Below are 12,171 nucleotides of genomic sequence, written 5' to 3' on the forward strand. Positions count from 1 at the left end.
GATTTTATACTGTAGATGCGTCCTGTTTAATCAAGATGAAGTTACATCTATATACACGCGAGTGTTTGTGGATGCACTGACCCCTTGCGCTCCCTCACACTTAGAACTGTGGTTATTTCTATGAAAGTTTCCCCTCTGTCTGAAGAGAATTCACACTGCAGATGACCCTGGCTAGCAGCAGTGTGCAATCACAGGCACCGGAAAAACACTGAGTTTTGAAGTCCTTCAGGAAAACTTACTGCTGTTTACTGCTGTACAACAGATTGATCCTATCAAATGTCCCAACAGCTCTAAATGCCTTTGCTGTTGTGCTTGGTGAAGGTGTAAATGGAACTGTACTTGTCAGGATAGGAGATACTGTGGTGAAGCCACCAAGGCAGGATGTGTTTCAGGTGTGTGTGTGCTGATGGCCAAAGGCAGTTTCATCTTGGTGGTCTCATAGCTGGCTGTAACACATCCTCCTAATCCCACTGACACTGAATAGAGATGGCAATCAGCTGTGGACATGAACAGACCATGTCACAGATCTTGTGCCAAGAGTATGAAAGAGAGAGCCTCTTGTGCACTGCAGGTGTGATGTGTCAGTCTCCTCCCTAGGGATAAGAAATTTTAGGATTAAAATGGTCTTGCAATAATGCTGAATTCCTTGAGGTAATTTGTTAAAAGCCCTCTGAGGGATGTAAACGGGTTACTTACAACCCTCACAGTACTTGTTTTCAAATTCCCTGAGAAGTAATGCTTGTCAGTTGTCTCCAATTATGCACACTTCTACTAACAGAATCAGCAAAACAAGTCCATTGACCCAATTACACTTGGGGGATTGTTTTTTAGGGTTGTTTTTAATCTGTTTCTTAGATAAGGTGTTTCTATTGACCTATGCAAACTCCATCTCAACACAAAGTTAGAATCAAAATAAAGTTATCAATCAGGACTGTCTAGTTCTTTTTCATGGTGCTTGCATGTGATTCCATCTGGATGCATTAAATCAGGAGTTACAGTCCTTACTCTTATTTTCTATGCCTAAGCAAACCTCTGTTCTGTACAGCATGATGGTAGTAAAATGGATTGAACTACTGGTATTTTATCTAAATTGTTCTGTAACAGCAGGTAAGAGGAATAACTAAATGTGTGTGTTACATACGCTCTCTCATTTGTCCTTCTGTGTTCTTGATAAGCTTTGGCTCCTTGAGATTTGACAGTGTACTGCCTAGCCCAGGGACTGTTTTAAGCAGGTTGTCACAGCCACATAAATTGGCTCACCATCCTTAGGGATCCACAGGCTACGTAGTTTTGTGCTGTGGGGACTTGTTTGCAGCAAGGTATTTAAATGACACATTACAAAACAAGGCTAGCAAGGGTGATGTTCCTGCCAGCAAAAGTCTTTGGCACATGACAGAAAACATTAATAAATGGCAGTTTTAGGGTGATCTAAGAGGACGGAATAGATGAGAATAGCTGAATATGGACATAGCTGGGTGGCTTTCATTAAGATTGCCCTACATGCAGGTTCGTTTTTACAGAGAGCATGTTCTGACAGCGTCCTCCTGTCTTTGCAGGAGGAGGCCAACCTATTTGGAATGACGACTGCATTGTATTAGGTTAATAAAGTGGATCAGAGATGTATCACAGTGTTGTTTCCTGGTCTTTTGAAGGGGTGTACCTGTGTGTACATGCTTAATATTCCACAAGAATAACAAGTCACTGCTAGTAATCTTGCATTTTATTAACATTTTAGGGTAACAGCTAGCTAGCTTCTCTTTTTGAAGAGGAAGGTGAAGGAAAACCTGGATTTTACACATCAGGCAGAAAGAAAGTTCATAGATGCATGTCCCTGCCTTGTACTTTCATTGCCTTATATTTCTAAATTTTCCAGTGGGGTCTCACGAGTCGGGGAAAAGTGGAAGTTTGTGAAAGATGGGCAATTAAAGAAGACATTTCCTGTCTGGAAAGGACTCTCAATAGAAATCTGCCTACAGTGAAAAGACTTAGTACTTCTAGCAAAGCAGATAAATTACTAATAGCTACACTTATGAACCAGGGAAAGAGCTTAGGAAAACCTTCCCACAGCGGTACAGTCCAATCTAAGAGCGGCATTCTTAGTATGAACGAGGCACATGTTGCAGGAGATATGCTGGTAGAAATTTGTACTTTACATGAGAAGGCTCTACAGGAGTACTCTCAACAGCCTTTAGCAGTTAATGCAAAAGTGCTGCACAGGATTACTGTTGATAGCTGAACAAGCTCATTCATTCAGTGGGTATTCTTAACTCTTCAGTTCCAACTCCAGCCTATTCTCCGGTCAAGGCTTGTTAGGCAGGTAGATAGCAGAGCACTTCTTCATGCAGGGAAGAATAAAGAAGCGTTGTAATCTAGAGGTCCTAAACTGCACCACTCTCTCCGCCTGCTGCCTTAGTGGGATACATACAAGTGGGATGGTGATACCACAACTGTTAGTGCCTCAGAATTTTTATTTCCTGGGTTGTTTTTATCTGTAGTCTCCTTTCTGTAAGTGAGGACTCAACTGACAAAGGCAGGACTTGGTTTTGCATTAACTGCCTGTTGTATATGAATGGCTTAAAAGGCACAGGATGTTACCTTGGATATGGTTCTACAAGAGATTATGCTTGTCTCAGTTTGTGGTGTATTTCTGTTCATCCAGCAATCTCAATCCCTCCATTATACTTGAACTGTTCTGGTTTGAGCCCTTAGCTAGCTAATTCTACACGGTACATTGTCAGAAACTCCTCTACCAGATAAAAAGCCTGCGGTTTTGTACCCTGAACCAGCTCCTGCAGAGGGCAGAGGAAAGTAACTGTGTCAAAATTAAAAAATGGGCAGCACTGCATAATTAGGATTGTGACCCTGGGGTGCCATCTTAAGCTGGTGCAAGTGTCCTGTTAGAAATAACATTGCTCCTTCCACAGTAAGAATTTGGCAAGTATTGTGGTTGTAGTGGAGTCTGCTGTATGTCCGTCACTTTTTCTGGATTTTGTGTTGCTAAAGCAACACTTTAATGTTAACTTTTACTGTAAGTTATGGTTCAGCTGATGTATCCTCTACTCTTGCTCCCTTTTGGGAAACAAGAAAAAGTAAGGTCAAATCATGTCCGTTTTAGAAGTATGCATCAATTACGACAATTGAGCAACAGAAAAATGTATTATAAACATCATTTATGATATACATAATATTTTTCTTTATGGTGTTAATATGCCTTAGCTTCTGCTGTTTTCAATGGCAGTCAGACACCTGGCGATCATACCAATGTAGTACTTAAAATACATGTTTAAAAAAACCCAACACTTTTTTGCTAAAAGATCATGAAACCTATAGAAAAACCTAGAAGACACGACTTTTATCAAATTAGGGCACTTGAAGACTAGCTAAAACACATGATCCTCTGGCAAGGAAAATATACTAACTAAGGTTTTGATGCACAGAACATCTGTTCAGCAGTTCCAAGCAAATTATTTGGCATGTTTAATGCAACTAGGAGTTACTTGTTTTTTTTGAAGCTGAGACAGTCCAAGTGGTTTTATCAATTTTAAACTTCCTTCATTGAGCTGGTTTAGACTTCGATTCTTCCAACTGTTTCTCCAGTCCTATTAGCAAGCATTACAATACAAACTATCGTTAGTGTTTGGAAGTCAGTAATTATCTGAAAAAAAGATGACCAGACGAAGGCCAAACTAACATTGTATGGGAAATGATGTACCTACTTAGACATATTAGAACAGGACTGGTTTCTACAGCAATTGAGTTCATGGAGTCCTCTAGTGTGGGAGAACTTTCATCTGGATTGTAATAAGTTTATTCAGTGAATAACTAAAAGACCTTGACTTGCTTTTCTTGTCTAGTAGTAATTGAAGCCGATGTACTTAGAAGTGTTGTCATGAGAGCTATGGAAGTAACTGTGAGTTCTAGAAACCAGTGATGAGCCTTTCAGTTCACTACTCCTGCAGTGTAAGAAACGTCTAAAGACTGCAGAGGTTAAAATGGGAAGTTACACTTAACTGAAAATACATAATCAGGCAAACGCTGGCTTTTCAAGTATTGTGCAAAACATGTAAATCTGTTTCCCTTATTTGTCAGTTACTGTCATTAGAAATATTTCCTATGCAATTCATACTCTTAACGGTAGATTTGTGTTATTTAATTAATTAAGCAGCAAGCAACAGATAGAAGAAACCTTTAAAATAAATGTACGTGCTCTAGTAACAACACTTCTGGACTAATTTTTTTCAGAGGCTGACAGAGCTGAATGAATGTAACCCATGTCTGAAGAGTCCATTACTTGCCTTAATGCATTTTGAGTAGAAAAAATAAAATCAATGCATCTCTTATGATTAAAATTCTAGGTAGGTTTCCGGCTGCTGGTCTGCTACAAGAGAAATAACCCTCATCACAACATTCTTTACGAATATGCCATCTTAGGATCTGCTTTCTTCTGTTTAGTTTCTTTGAAACAGAGTACTGCTTGTTTCTCACTTGCACAGGAACATCACGGTTGTTTTGCATTTCATGCTTTCAATTAAAAAAACCCACCAAGCAGTACATTGGTGTGACTGTTCTTCAAAAGAAACTAAAATGAACTACTAATCATTAGTTTAGACATGTAGTTTTATTGCTTAGTCTTTAAAAGCTGGTTTTACTTGGCAAATAGTGTAATGACATAGGGGTTTTTGCACACGTAAAGAAACCCTGTTCTCCTGAGATAAATAAATGCAAGTTTAAAATTAATAGAAATTTTAGTTTGCTCCTTGATACATGAGAGCAATCAAGTTAACTTCAAGATGACAACCCTATTAGAAGATGTGGGTTCTGCTCCTTTTCCCTTTTTTACGTTGGTGGTAAATCGTGGTAAAAATTTTTAGTTGTATGAATGTGCAAGGAACAAATAAAAATTTCTTTCAACTTCTCTTTTTGGCACCAGTCCAGCCATATAAAAACTTGGTGTGTAATTTCAAAATTGACCAAAATTAAATCTGAAATCTTAGTTTTAAACCCTTGTACTGGTTCCCCCCCAGTACAAGGGGACCAGGAAAACACAAACAAGCGTTGATAAACATAAATATATTTGATGTAGTTTGAAATGTTAAGCCATTTAAAATGTATTATTTTTAGTGAATGTAACTGAATTCTAATTTATACCTAGCAGTGTTTTGATATCACAAGTTTTAAGAAACTATTTCATTCTTAATTCTCTCACACAGTAAACTCAAGAATAAAAAAAACACGTGTTCAGCTTCCTGACTACTTAACTATATTTTTCTTAGCAAAACAAAATAGCATTTTTAATATAAAGCCTGCATTTAAAAGATCCTGACACAAAGATTAAAATGTTGCCAACACAAGGGAATTAGCTTTAGGAAAGTCAGGGCAATAGCTTTGTTTCCCCTTTCCTCAAAAACGTCTGTGTACAGTAATTCATTGGGCAACACTTCCTTTACAGATGAAGTCCTTCCAGAAACTTGAGAAAAAGCTGAGCTAAGTTTAAACTTTGGGTAGAGCAAGAAGAATGCAGTCTGACAATAACTAAAGGAAGTGACTACAAATTTTAGCAGCTCTAGTCCAGTGATGCAACACTGAAGGAGATCTAGGTTTGAGTCTACTTAAGTGTGACCTGTTCAAACAGTATGACTAGAGGAGGTAAAAGGCTCTGCATGGGAGACCTGTCCTGGAACTCTTTGGAGCCTCTTGCTTTTATTTTGAGAAGCTCAGTTCTCAGATGGCACCTACCAGCCATGTGTTTTCTCTAAGTATCACTGTTTTACATGTTAAGTAAGTGTAGAAATGACTGGACACAGAGACCCTACCATCCACGTACTGGTAATACACTGACCGTGTCTACACGGACGGAGATATGGAGAATCCTTAGCAGAGCTCACCTACCTTAGGCCAGGTAAAGTGCCAGTGCAGCTGGGTCACATATGGATTACGCTCAACCAGTTCAAGGTGCTCTTTTTCTTTCCTTTCCCTCCTCAACTTCTGAAGAGCTGCTGTCTTCCAGTTTGCTCCTCCACACATCCACAGTTACGCAAAATGAATACTAACCCATGAAAATCTGTTCTTGGTGTCAGTTTAGTTATTTAAGAAATAGTTTCTTCATAATGCAGCTCACTTGGGAGTTTGTTGTTAGAAATCAGTGTGAATTAAGTTTACAGGACAACTATGATAAACCTTCCCAAATTAGCTGTAAAACTTTGTTTATGTACCAAGCCTACTAGCTCCCATGTAACTTCAAATGTTACATACCATTCAATTTGCTTCAGTTAACTAATGTTATGAATTTGATCAGCAACAGTATTTGAAAGTCTCATCTAACTTACCTGTGATGTAGCCTTCTAAAGCTTTTGGCACCAGTGATTTTGCAGCTCTTAGGTCCTCAGCTGAGCATTTGCCTGCCTCAAGCCCAAAGGACATTCCCATTCTCTTCAGCACTTCGCTGTCGTCATGAATCTCAAAAGTGTTATCAAAATTAAAGAGGTATTCAAATCTGCATGTAAAAAGTTAAAGTGAGATGGTTTTTGAAAAGAATACAGCTCTGTTTTTTCTGCCTAGCTTTCCTTTTTTGTTTTGGTATGCACTGAGGTAACTGGCTAGATTCTTCATTATCTGTAAAGGGTCCTTAAGGGGAAAAAAAAAAAATTCCAGCAAATGCTTTTTCTCTTCTGTTTCTGTGACTGGCACGCCTATGGGGTTTAAAATGCCACTTTCTCAATTAAAGTAACTTCACCACTGCAGGAAGACAGTCTAACATTTTTCTATCTCATTAAACAGATTCAAAGAGGAAAGAGGGAGGCCTTAGTAAACATGAACCTTCACTTGTCCTAAATCCAGTACTTTTAAAGGTCATTTGCAGCCCTGTCACCAAAATAACTATTTTGGTTTTGCTTCTTTTACATTTCACTTTCTGTTCTAATGTGCAACACTCCTCTTGTGAACTGACCTATTTACCTTGGTATAACTTTGCTTTTTTGGATGCAGCTAGCAAAGCAGTCTGTTCAGAGTCCTGTATGTTCACAATCTACCGTTTCTGCTGCAGGACTCTGACCATGGTTTTCATTGCATATAAAAGTGGAAATAGTGATATACACTTAATCTAGCTGTAATAAAAGTGAGAGCATCTAGACTGGCCTTATGCTATGACCACAGGCTATTAAAAGCCAGGACAGCACTGGTCCCAGTGGTCCTGGACAGCTAGTTCCCAGTACCTCTTTTTCTGCTGACAAAACTTTTCATCCCTGGAAAAGCAACCCATCCATGAGATATGACCTTTAAAAGATAACTCACTGGTGGGTCTTCCATTAGCTTTGTGTCACATATGGATTTTCTTGACAATTTTTTTTTAATACTCATTTTGTTATACCTGATCCAATGAGTTTGAAAAGTTACGTCTTTTGTGCCTACACACAAAATTTTCATCTAGAAATCTACATGTTTTGTACTAAGTGTAATTGTCAGTTACAGGCATTCCTTTTCTCTCATAAGGTATTACTTGTGAAACCTATTGTTTATGCAGCTATATTTATTGAAGTGTAACCATGTTAAAAGGGAAAACAAGATGTGTCACTATACCTTTAATTGGTACAATTACATTCCTGCTACGTAGACTGGTGCAGCTAAAGTCACAGAACTATGTTTACACAAACAAAGGGCATGGGAGACCAGTGTTGTACCAAGTTTCTACCAGCAAGCTGTGTAGTTAACTAAGTAATAACTGAATTCAGCTTTTGATGGTACAGGATTAACGGCTGTATTTATTGATAGCTCTGCATTTATTCTCCCATGTGTTGTCATCAAATACTGGGTGGTACAAAGGAGTATAACTTCTTTTTTCCCCCCGCAAGTTTCCAAACAAAGTAACTTAAGAGTAATATTTCTCCAGCATAGTTTCTAGCAACCTGCAGCCTCTGACCTAGGAAGTCCCTATACTTCTACCTTTGCCGTTAATAGCTATTTGAGGGTTTTCTTTCAGGGATGTGACCTGGCCCCTTTTTGAACTTATGTAAGCTTTTGGTGTGAACAACATCAAATGCTATGATTTGCACAGACTGCTAGAAAACCACTTATATTAATCTTTTTGTCTAAAACCTGTCACCTGGTGTCTTATTGTCTCTTAATTTTAACAAGCAAATGTGTGCAGCTGTTCTCTATGCACATTCCCCATGTCCTCCATGATTTGAAGGACACCTGTGACTCCACTGTCCTCTCTTTCTAGGCCAAAGAGTCCACCTGTTAGTTCTGTGAAAGCCTCTTCATAGCTTCAGGCATTCTGGATGCCCTCCTGCGTCTGTCTCCTGGTTATGCTATACTCTTAACAAGAAGACGACAGCATATAGCATTCCAGATAGAAAAGCACTATACATACCGAGTTTTACATTGTATTTCTTATGGTTTGCCTAGTAATTTCAGCATTATTTTGGCTGTTACTGACAAATCAACTTTTGTTCTCACAGAGTGATCTACTGGGCTGCCATCTTATTATTCAGCGCTAAACGCTAGATCCAGAGGCCAACACAAAGTTTGGGTACAGTTCCCATGGTAAGTGCAAATTTGGTCGACAATGAATTTAATCTGGAGTATCTGCTCTTGCAGGCAATTCTTTCTCTAAGGATACAAGAGCCTACTTCCTACATGCTTTCTCTAATGTATAGCATTGTATATGTTATTTGGGAGAAGAAAGGAAAATGGAAGGCCATTCCAACAGTGAGTTAATAACTAAGGATGAAGCCAAGTGAAGGGCAAGCACTCAAGCTGACCAGTAATGGGGCTGGGCAGCGCAAATACTCTCCAATAAACTACAGAATGTGAATTCTGCAAACTGAGTGCCCACTTTGGCCAGCTGTTTTACTTAGCAGATCAATGTAACAGTCGTTTAAAAACCAGCAGTTTCTGGCACTGTTTACCTACACACTGCTGCTGCCACTGATCAGTTGCACAAATAATAACCACAGTGGAAAGCTTGTTTAAGTTGAGTAGTACACTTAATGATCCTCAGATGACAGTAATATTGAAGCTGGGTTATATAAACTGAAATATCAACAACTTAATTTTGGTGTGCTTATTTTTAGTAGTAGTGTTTTCTTACAGTTTGAGATTGTAGAAGTGTGTTACGCTTCCCTAGATCCCAAATGCCAGTTTAATCTCTGACAACTTCAAAGCAGCAGTTCTGAAGTTTCAGTATGAAATCATTCAAATTTTAATGACTTCAAACCTAAATATAGAGTGCTTTTAAACAGTGCAGTAAGAACTCTATAGTATGTCTATACAATAAGGGTATAGTTAAGCTAAATCAATATTGATCCTAAAATTCCCTACTTGCTGAACTGCAGTGCTGATGGGGGGATTCCAAAAGTTTTGTCACAGAATGTACATTGGACTTCAGTCCAATTTTCTACAAAAATACAACTTTTGAATAGCATTGCTTTTTTGCATGTTGGTGCTTAGCTTACTAGAGACTACTTTTGCTATATGTTAATTGACTTGAAGTTCAATATGGGCTTTGCATACCGCAGAGTGGAATCTGTAATCTACAGTATTAAAGCAAAGCCAGCTATTTTCAGCTAATAAACTAGTTGTGATCGGATTAACAGTTAACGTAACAGTGCCTCATACTTCCAGCCATATTTTCACAGGATGAAGAGCATAAGCACCAGGAGTACGTAAGTGGAAGATTTTCAGATTAACGTAACAGTGCAACTATAGCAGTTTGCTTACAAAGACAGTATTTCAAATTTCTATCATCTAATTTCTTTCTTTTTTTTCCTTCAAAGAGCAACCTTTTTGCTATTAAAAGACCCTTTTCAAAAGGGTCTTGCAATTAAAAGATCCTTATCACCTCCAGGATGTTTGTTTTGTGTTACATGGATCACCATGTGTTTCTGACTAAATACATTTATGGCATATTAGGAATAAGAATCCAGAAGCACTACCACACGGCTTCATTAAAAGCTAGTGCTGTCCTAGTATATCATTTCATTATTTCTCCTGTGCAGTGAATGCTCTCTTTGAAATGTCAGTCTGAAGTGCCTTTTACAACAGTGAAAGTCAGCCTGCTTTAACCTTGTGTTGTAAAGCAATGATGATAAAATTATTCCTAGTACTACTGTGGTTGCATTAAATATTAAAAAAAAAACAACCCAAAACCAAACACCCTCCTGAAGTGACAATAGCACATTTAAATACATAGTTACTTTTAGTAAACTAGGAAAATTTCTCTGATTTGTTCAAAGAAAAAATCCAGTCCACAAAGAAAATAAAATTAAAAAAATTGATTCCATAACCACTCACTTATCACTTGATATGCTGCAGTCTATAACTGTTCTTTTGCTCGTGTTGACTATTAAGAAAGGCAGCTGTATGGTTGAGTTCAAAGCTGGAGGGCCTTGATTTTGTTGTTCATTTTGCTGATTTCTTTGGACCAAGTTTTTGAATGCTATTTGCTGTAGAAAGAAAGAAAAATGATGACTGACAATAAAAGACATCAGTATTTCCAGGGAGTGGAACTTCATAGCTCTTATCTACCAACTCTCACTACTTCCAGTAATTTTCTGTCAAAAAATAAGTTGTGGCCTGACTTCCTCTCTGCACTAGTGAGGCTCACCAGGAACACGAATTTTTCACACATACCCTAATGGCTATGCCCCCCTCACAATCCCTGGACAACAAACAAGAAAGGAACCATAAAGCTTGGTGGAGAATGGTTCTCTGCTCCTTCTGAAAAGGCACTGGAGTCAGAAGTCTCCTCTGTTATTTTATATGCATAATTACCTCAGACTAGGAGCTAGTTACACTGAAAAAAAAAGTTCACAGAAATTATAGCATTCCCCACTTCCCATGATCTATGTGCTCTTCCTCTTCTCATCCATCTCCCTCTTTTCCCACTCAAAACAGCTAGTTCTGAAACTCTCCTCTGAATTTTTAAACAGGTGTCATTTGTGACACCACTCTCTCGCTACTGAATTCTTATATCTGACTGCATATGTATGAAAATGTGTTTTTAGGAGATGCTGTTTGAGGGAGTTGAAGTCAGTGTACTTACCCACTCTGAGACACTACTTTTTCCACTTAAGGGGAAGATGGGCAGACAGAATCCCAAAGGACTGGTAAACCATTTGACAATGAACATAATCAAGGAAATAATGACCGTTGTAGACAGCAAAGGAGTGCAACTCTGTCATTTTCAGACTAATAGTTCTAATAGAGGGCCTAATAGACTAATAGAGGGCCTGAGTTGCCTTATTTTCACTAGGATAATTTCATGTTACTCTTAGAGAAGCTGCTAATTTATCAGGTCAGACAAAGCAGTCAGAATTGTGCCCAAAGCAGAGAAACAGTATTTGGTGATGAAAAAAGGAGAAGCATTAGATATTTAAAAGTTTCAGTGCATATCTAATTACATGAAATTGTATCGATATAATTACACCGGGGAAGAAATATAGCCTTATTGCCTGTAACCTCATAAAATAGTTTGATTGCACTTAAAATTACTGCAAGTCTGCACAGACCAAAACACTTAATCTTCACAACTGTATTTATAAACTATTACTTTATAAGCATAGATGCATTTGAAATAGATTTCTGCAATCAAAACCAAAACTCAGGTCATCTCACAGGTGCATATCCGAAGGTGAAAGAGCTGGATTTGCCTGCTCTGTCTAGCTCCCCCAAAGCAATTCTGTACGTCTTTACACAAGTCCAGTTGTAAATTTCATAGTTTAGAATCAAAGAGAAATTTTCCAGTAAGAACTACTCCGAGAATGTAACTCTGGGGGGACTTGGGAGTCAACAAAGGGGATGTGAGTTGTTCCCATTCCCACTAATGCTGACAAAGCCTCACCCGAACACTTAGAAGAGCTTGGGGCAGGCAGATGCAGCATGCTGTTTCACAATAGGTAAAAATGAACCAGGAAGTGAGCCCCCCCCCCCCCCGAATCCAGAAAGGTCACTAGTGTGAAACCTTTCTCCCTGGTATATCATAGCTGCTAAATCAATCTAGAAGAACTTCACAAGTTCTAACATGAACATGTCAGGTTTGCACTTGATAATTTCATTTATAGAAAAAAGAAATTGAAATAAATTCAATATACCTGCAGCAGCAGTTCTTGAAGTTGGGCTCGCTTCTGTTTTATCCTTTCAATCCTCTTCTGTTTTTCTATCTTAAAATATAAA

The 12,171-nt window shown here is 38.4% G+C and overlaps 1 protein-coding gene and 1 long non-coding RNA gene across 10 annotated transcripts in view; one reads left to right on the top strand and one right to left on the bottom strand.

Moving 5' to 3' along the window:
* LOC142602920 (uncharacterized) overlaps positions 1-12,171 on the top strand; it is a 50,437-nt gene that overhangs the window by 13,890 nt on the left and 24,376 nt on the right. Inside the window, exon 2 of one of the 3 annotated variants that reach the window (XR_012836772.1) lies at positions 8,457-8,541. The exons of the other annotated variants lie outside the window; for them this stretch is intronic. This is a non-coding gene — a long non-coding RNA (uncharacterized LOC142602920). The remainder of the gene's footprint in view (positions 1-8,456; positions 8,542-12,171) is intronic. 3 annotated transcript variants of the gene reach the window in all.
* Positions 1-12,171, bottom strand: part of TFDP2 (transcription factor Dp-2) — a 53,617-nt gene that overhangs the window by 2,005 nt on the left and 39,441 nt on the right. For all 7 annotated transcript variants that reach the window (XM_075761127.1, XM_075761126.1, XM_075761125.1 and 4 more), the window contains 3 exons: positions 12,090-12,158; positions 10,291-10,442; positions 6,327-6,493 (listed from right to left, as the gene is read on the bottom strand). In XM_075761127.1, the coding sequence (XP_075617242.1) occupies positions 6,327-6,493; positions 10,291-10,442; positions 12,090-12,158 (388 nt within the window). The remainder of the gene's footprint in view (positions 1-6,326; positions 6,494-10,290; positions 10,443-12,089; positions 12,159-12,171) is intronic.

Source organism: Balearica regulorum, chromosome 9, assembly GCF_011004875.1.
Source record: "Balearica regulorum gibbericeps isolate bBalReg1 chromosome 9, bBalReg1.pri, whole genome shotgun sequence".
NCBI lineage: Eukaryota > Metazoa > Chordata > Aves > Gruiformes > Gruidae > Balearica > Balearica regulorum.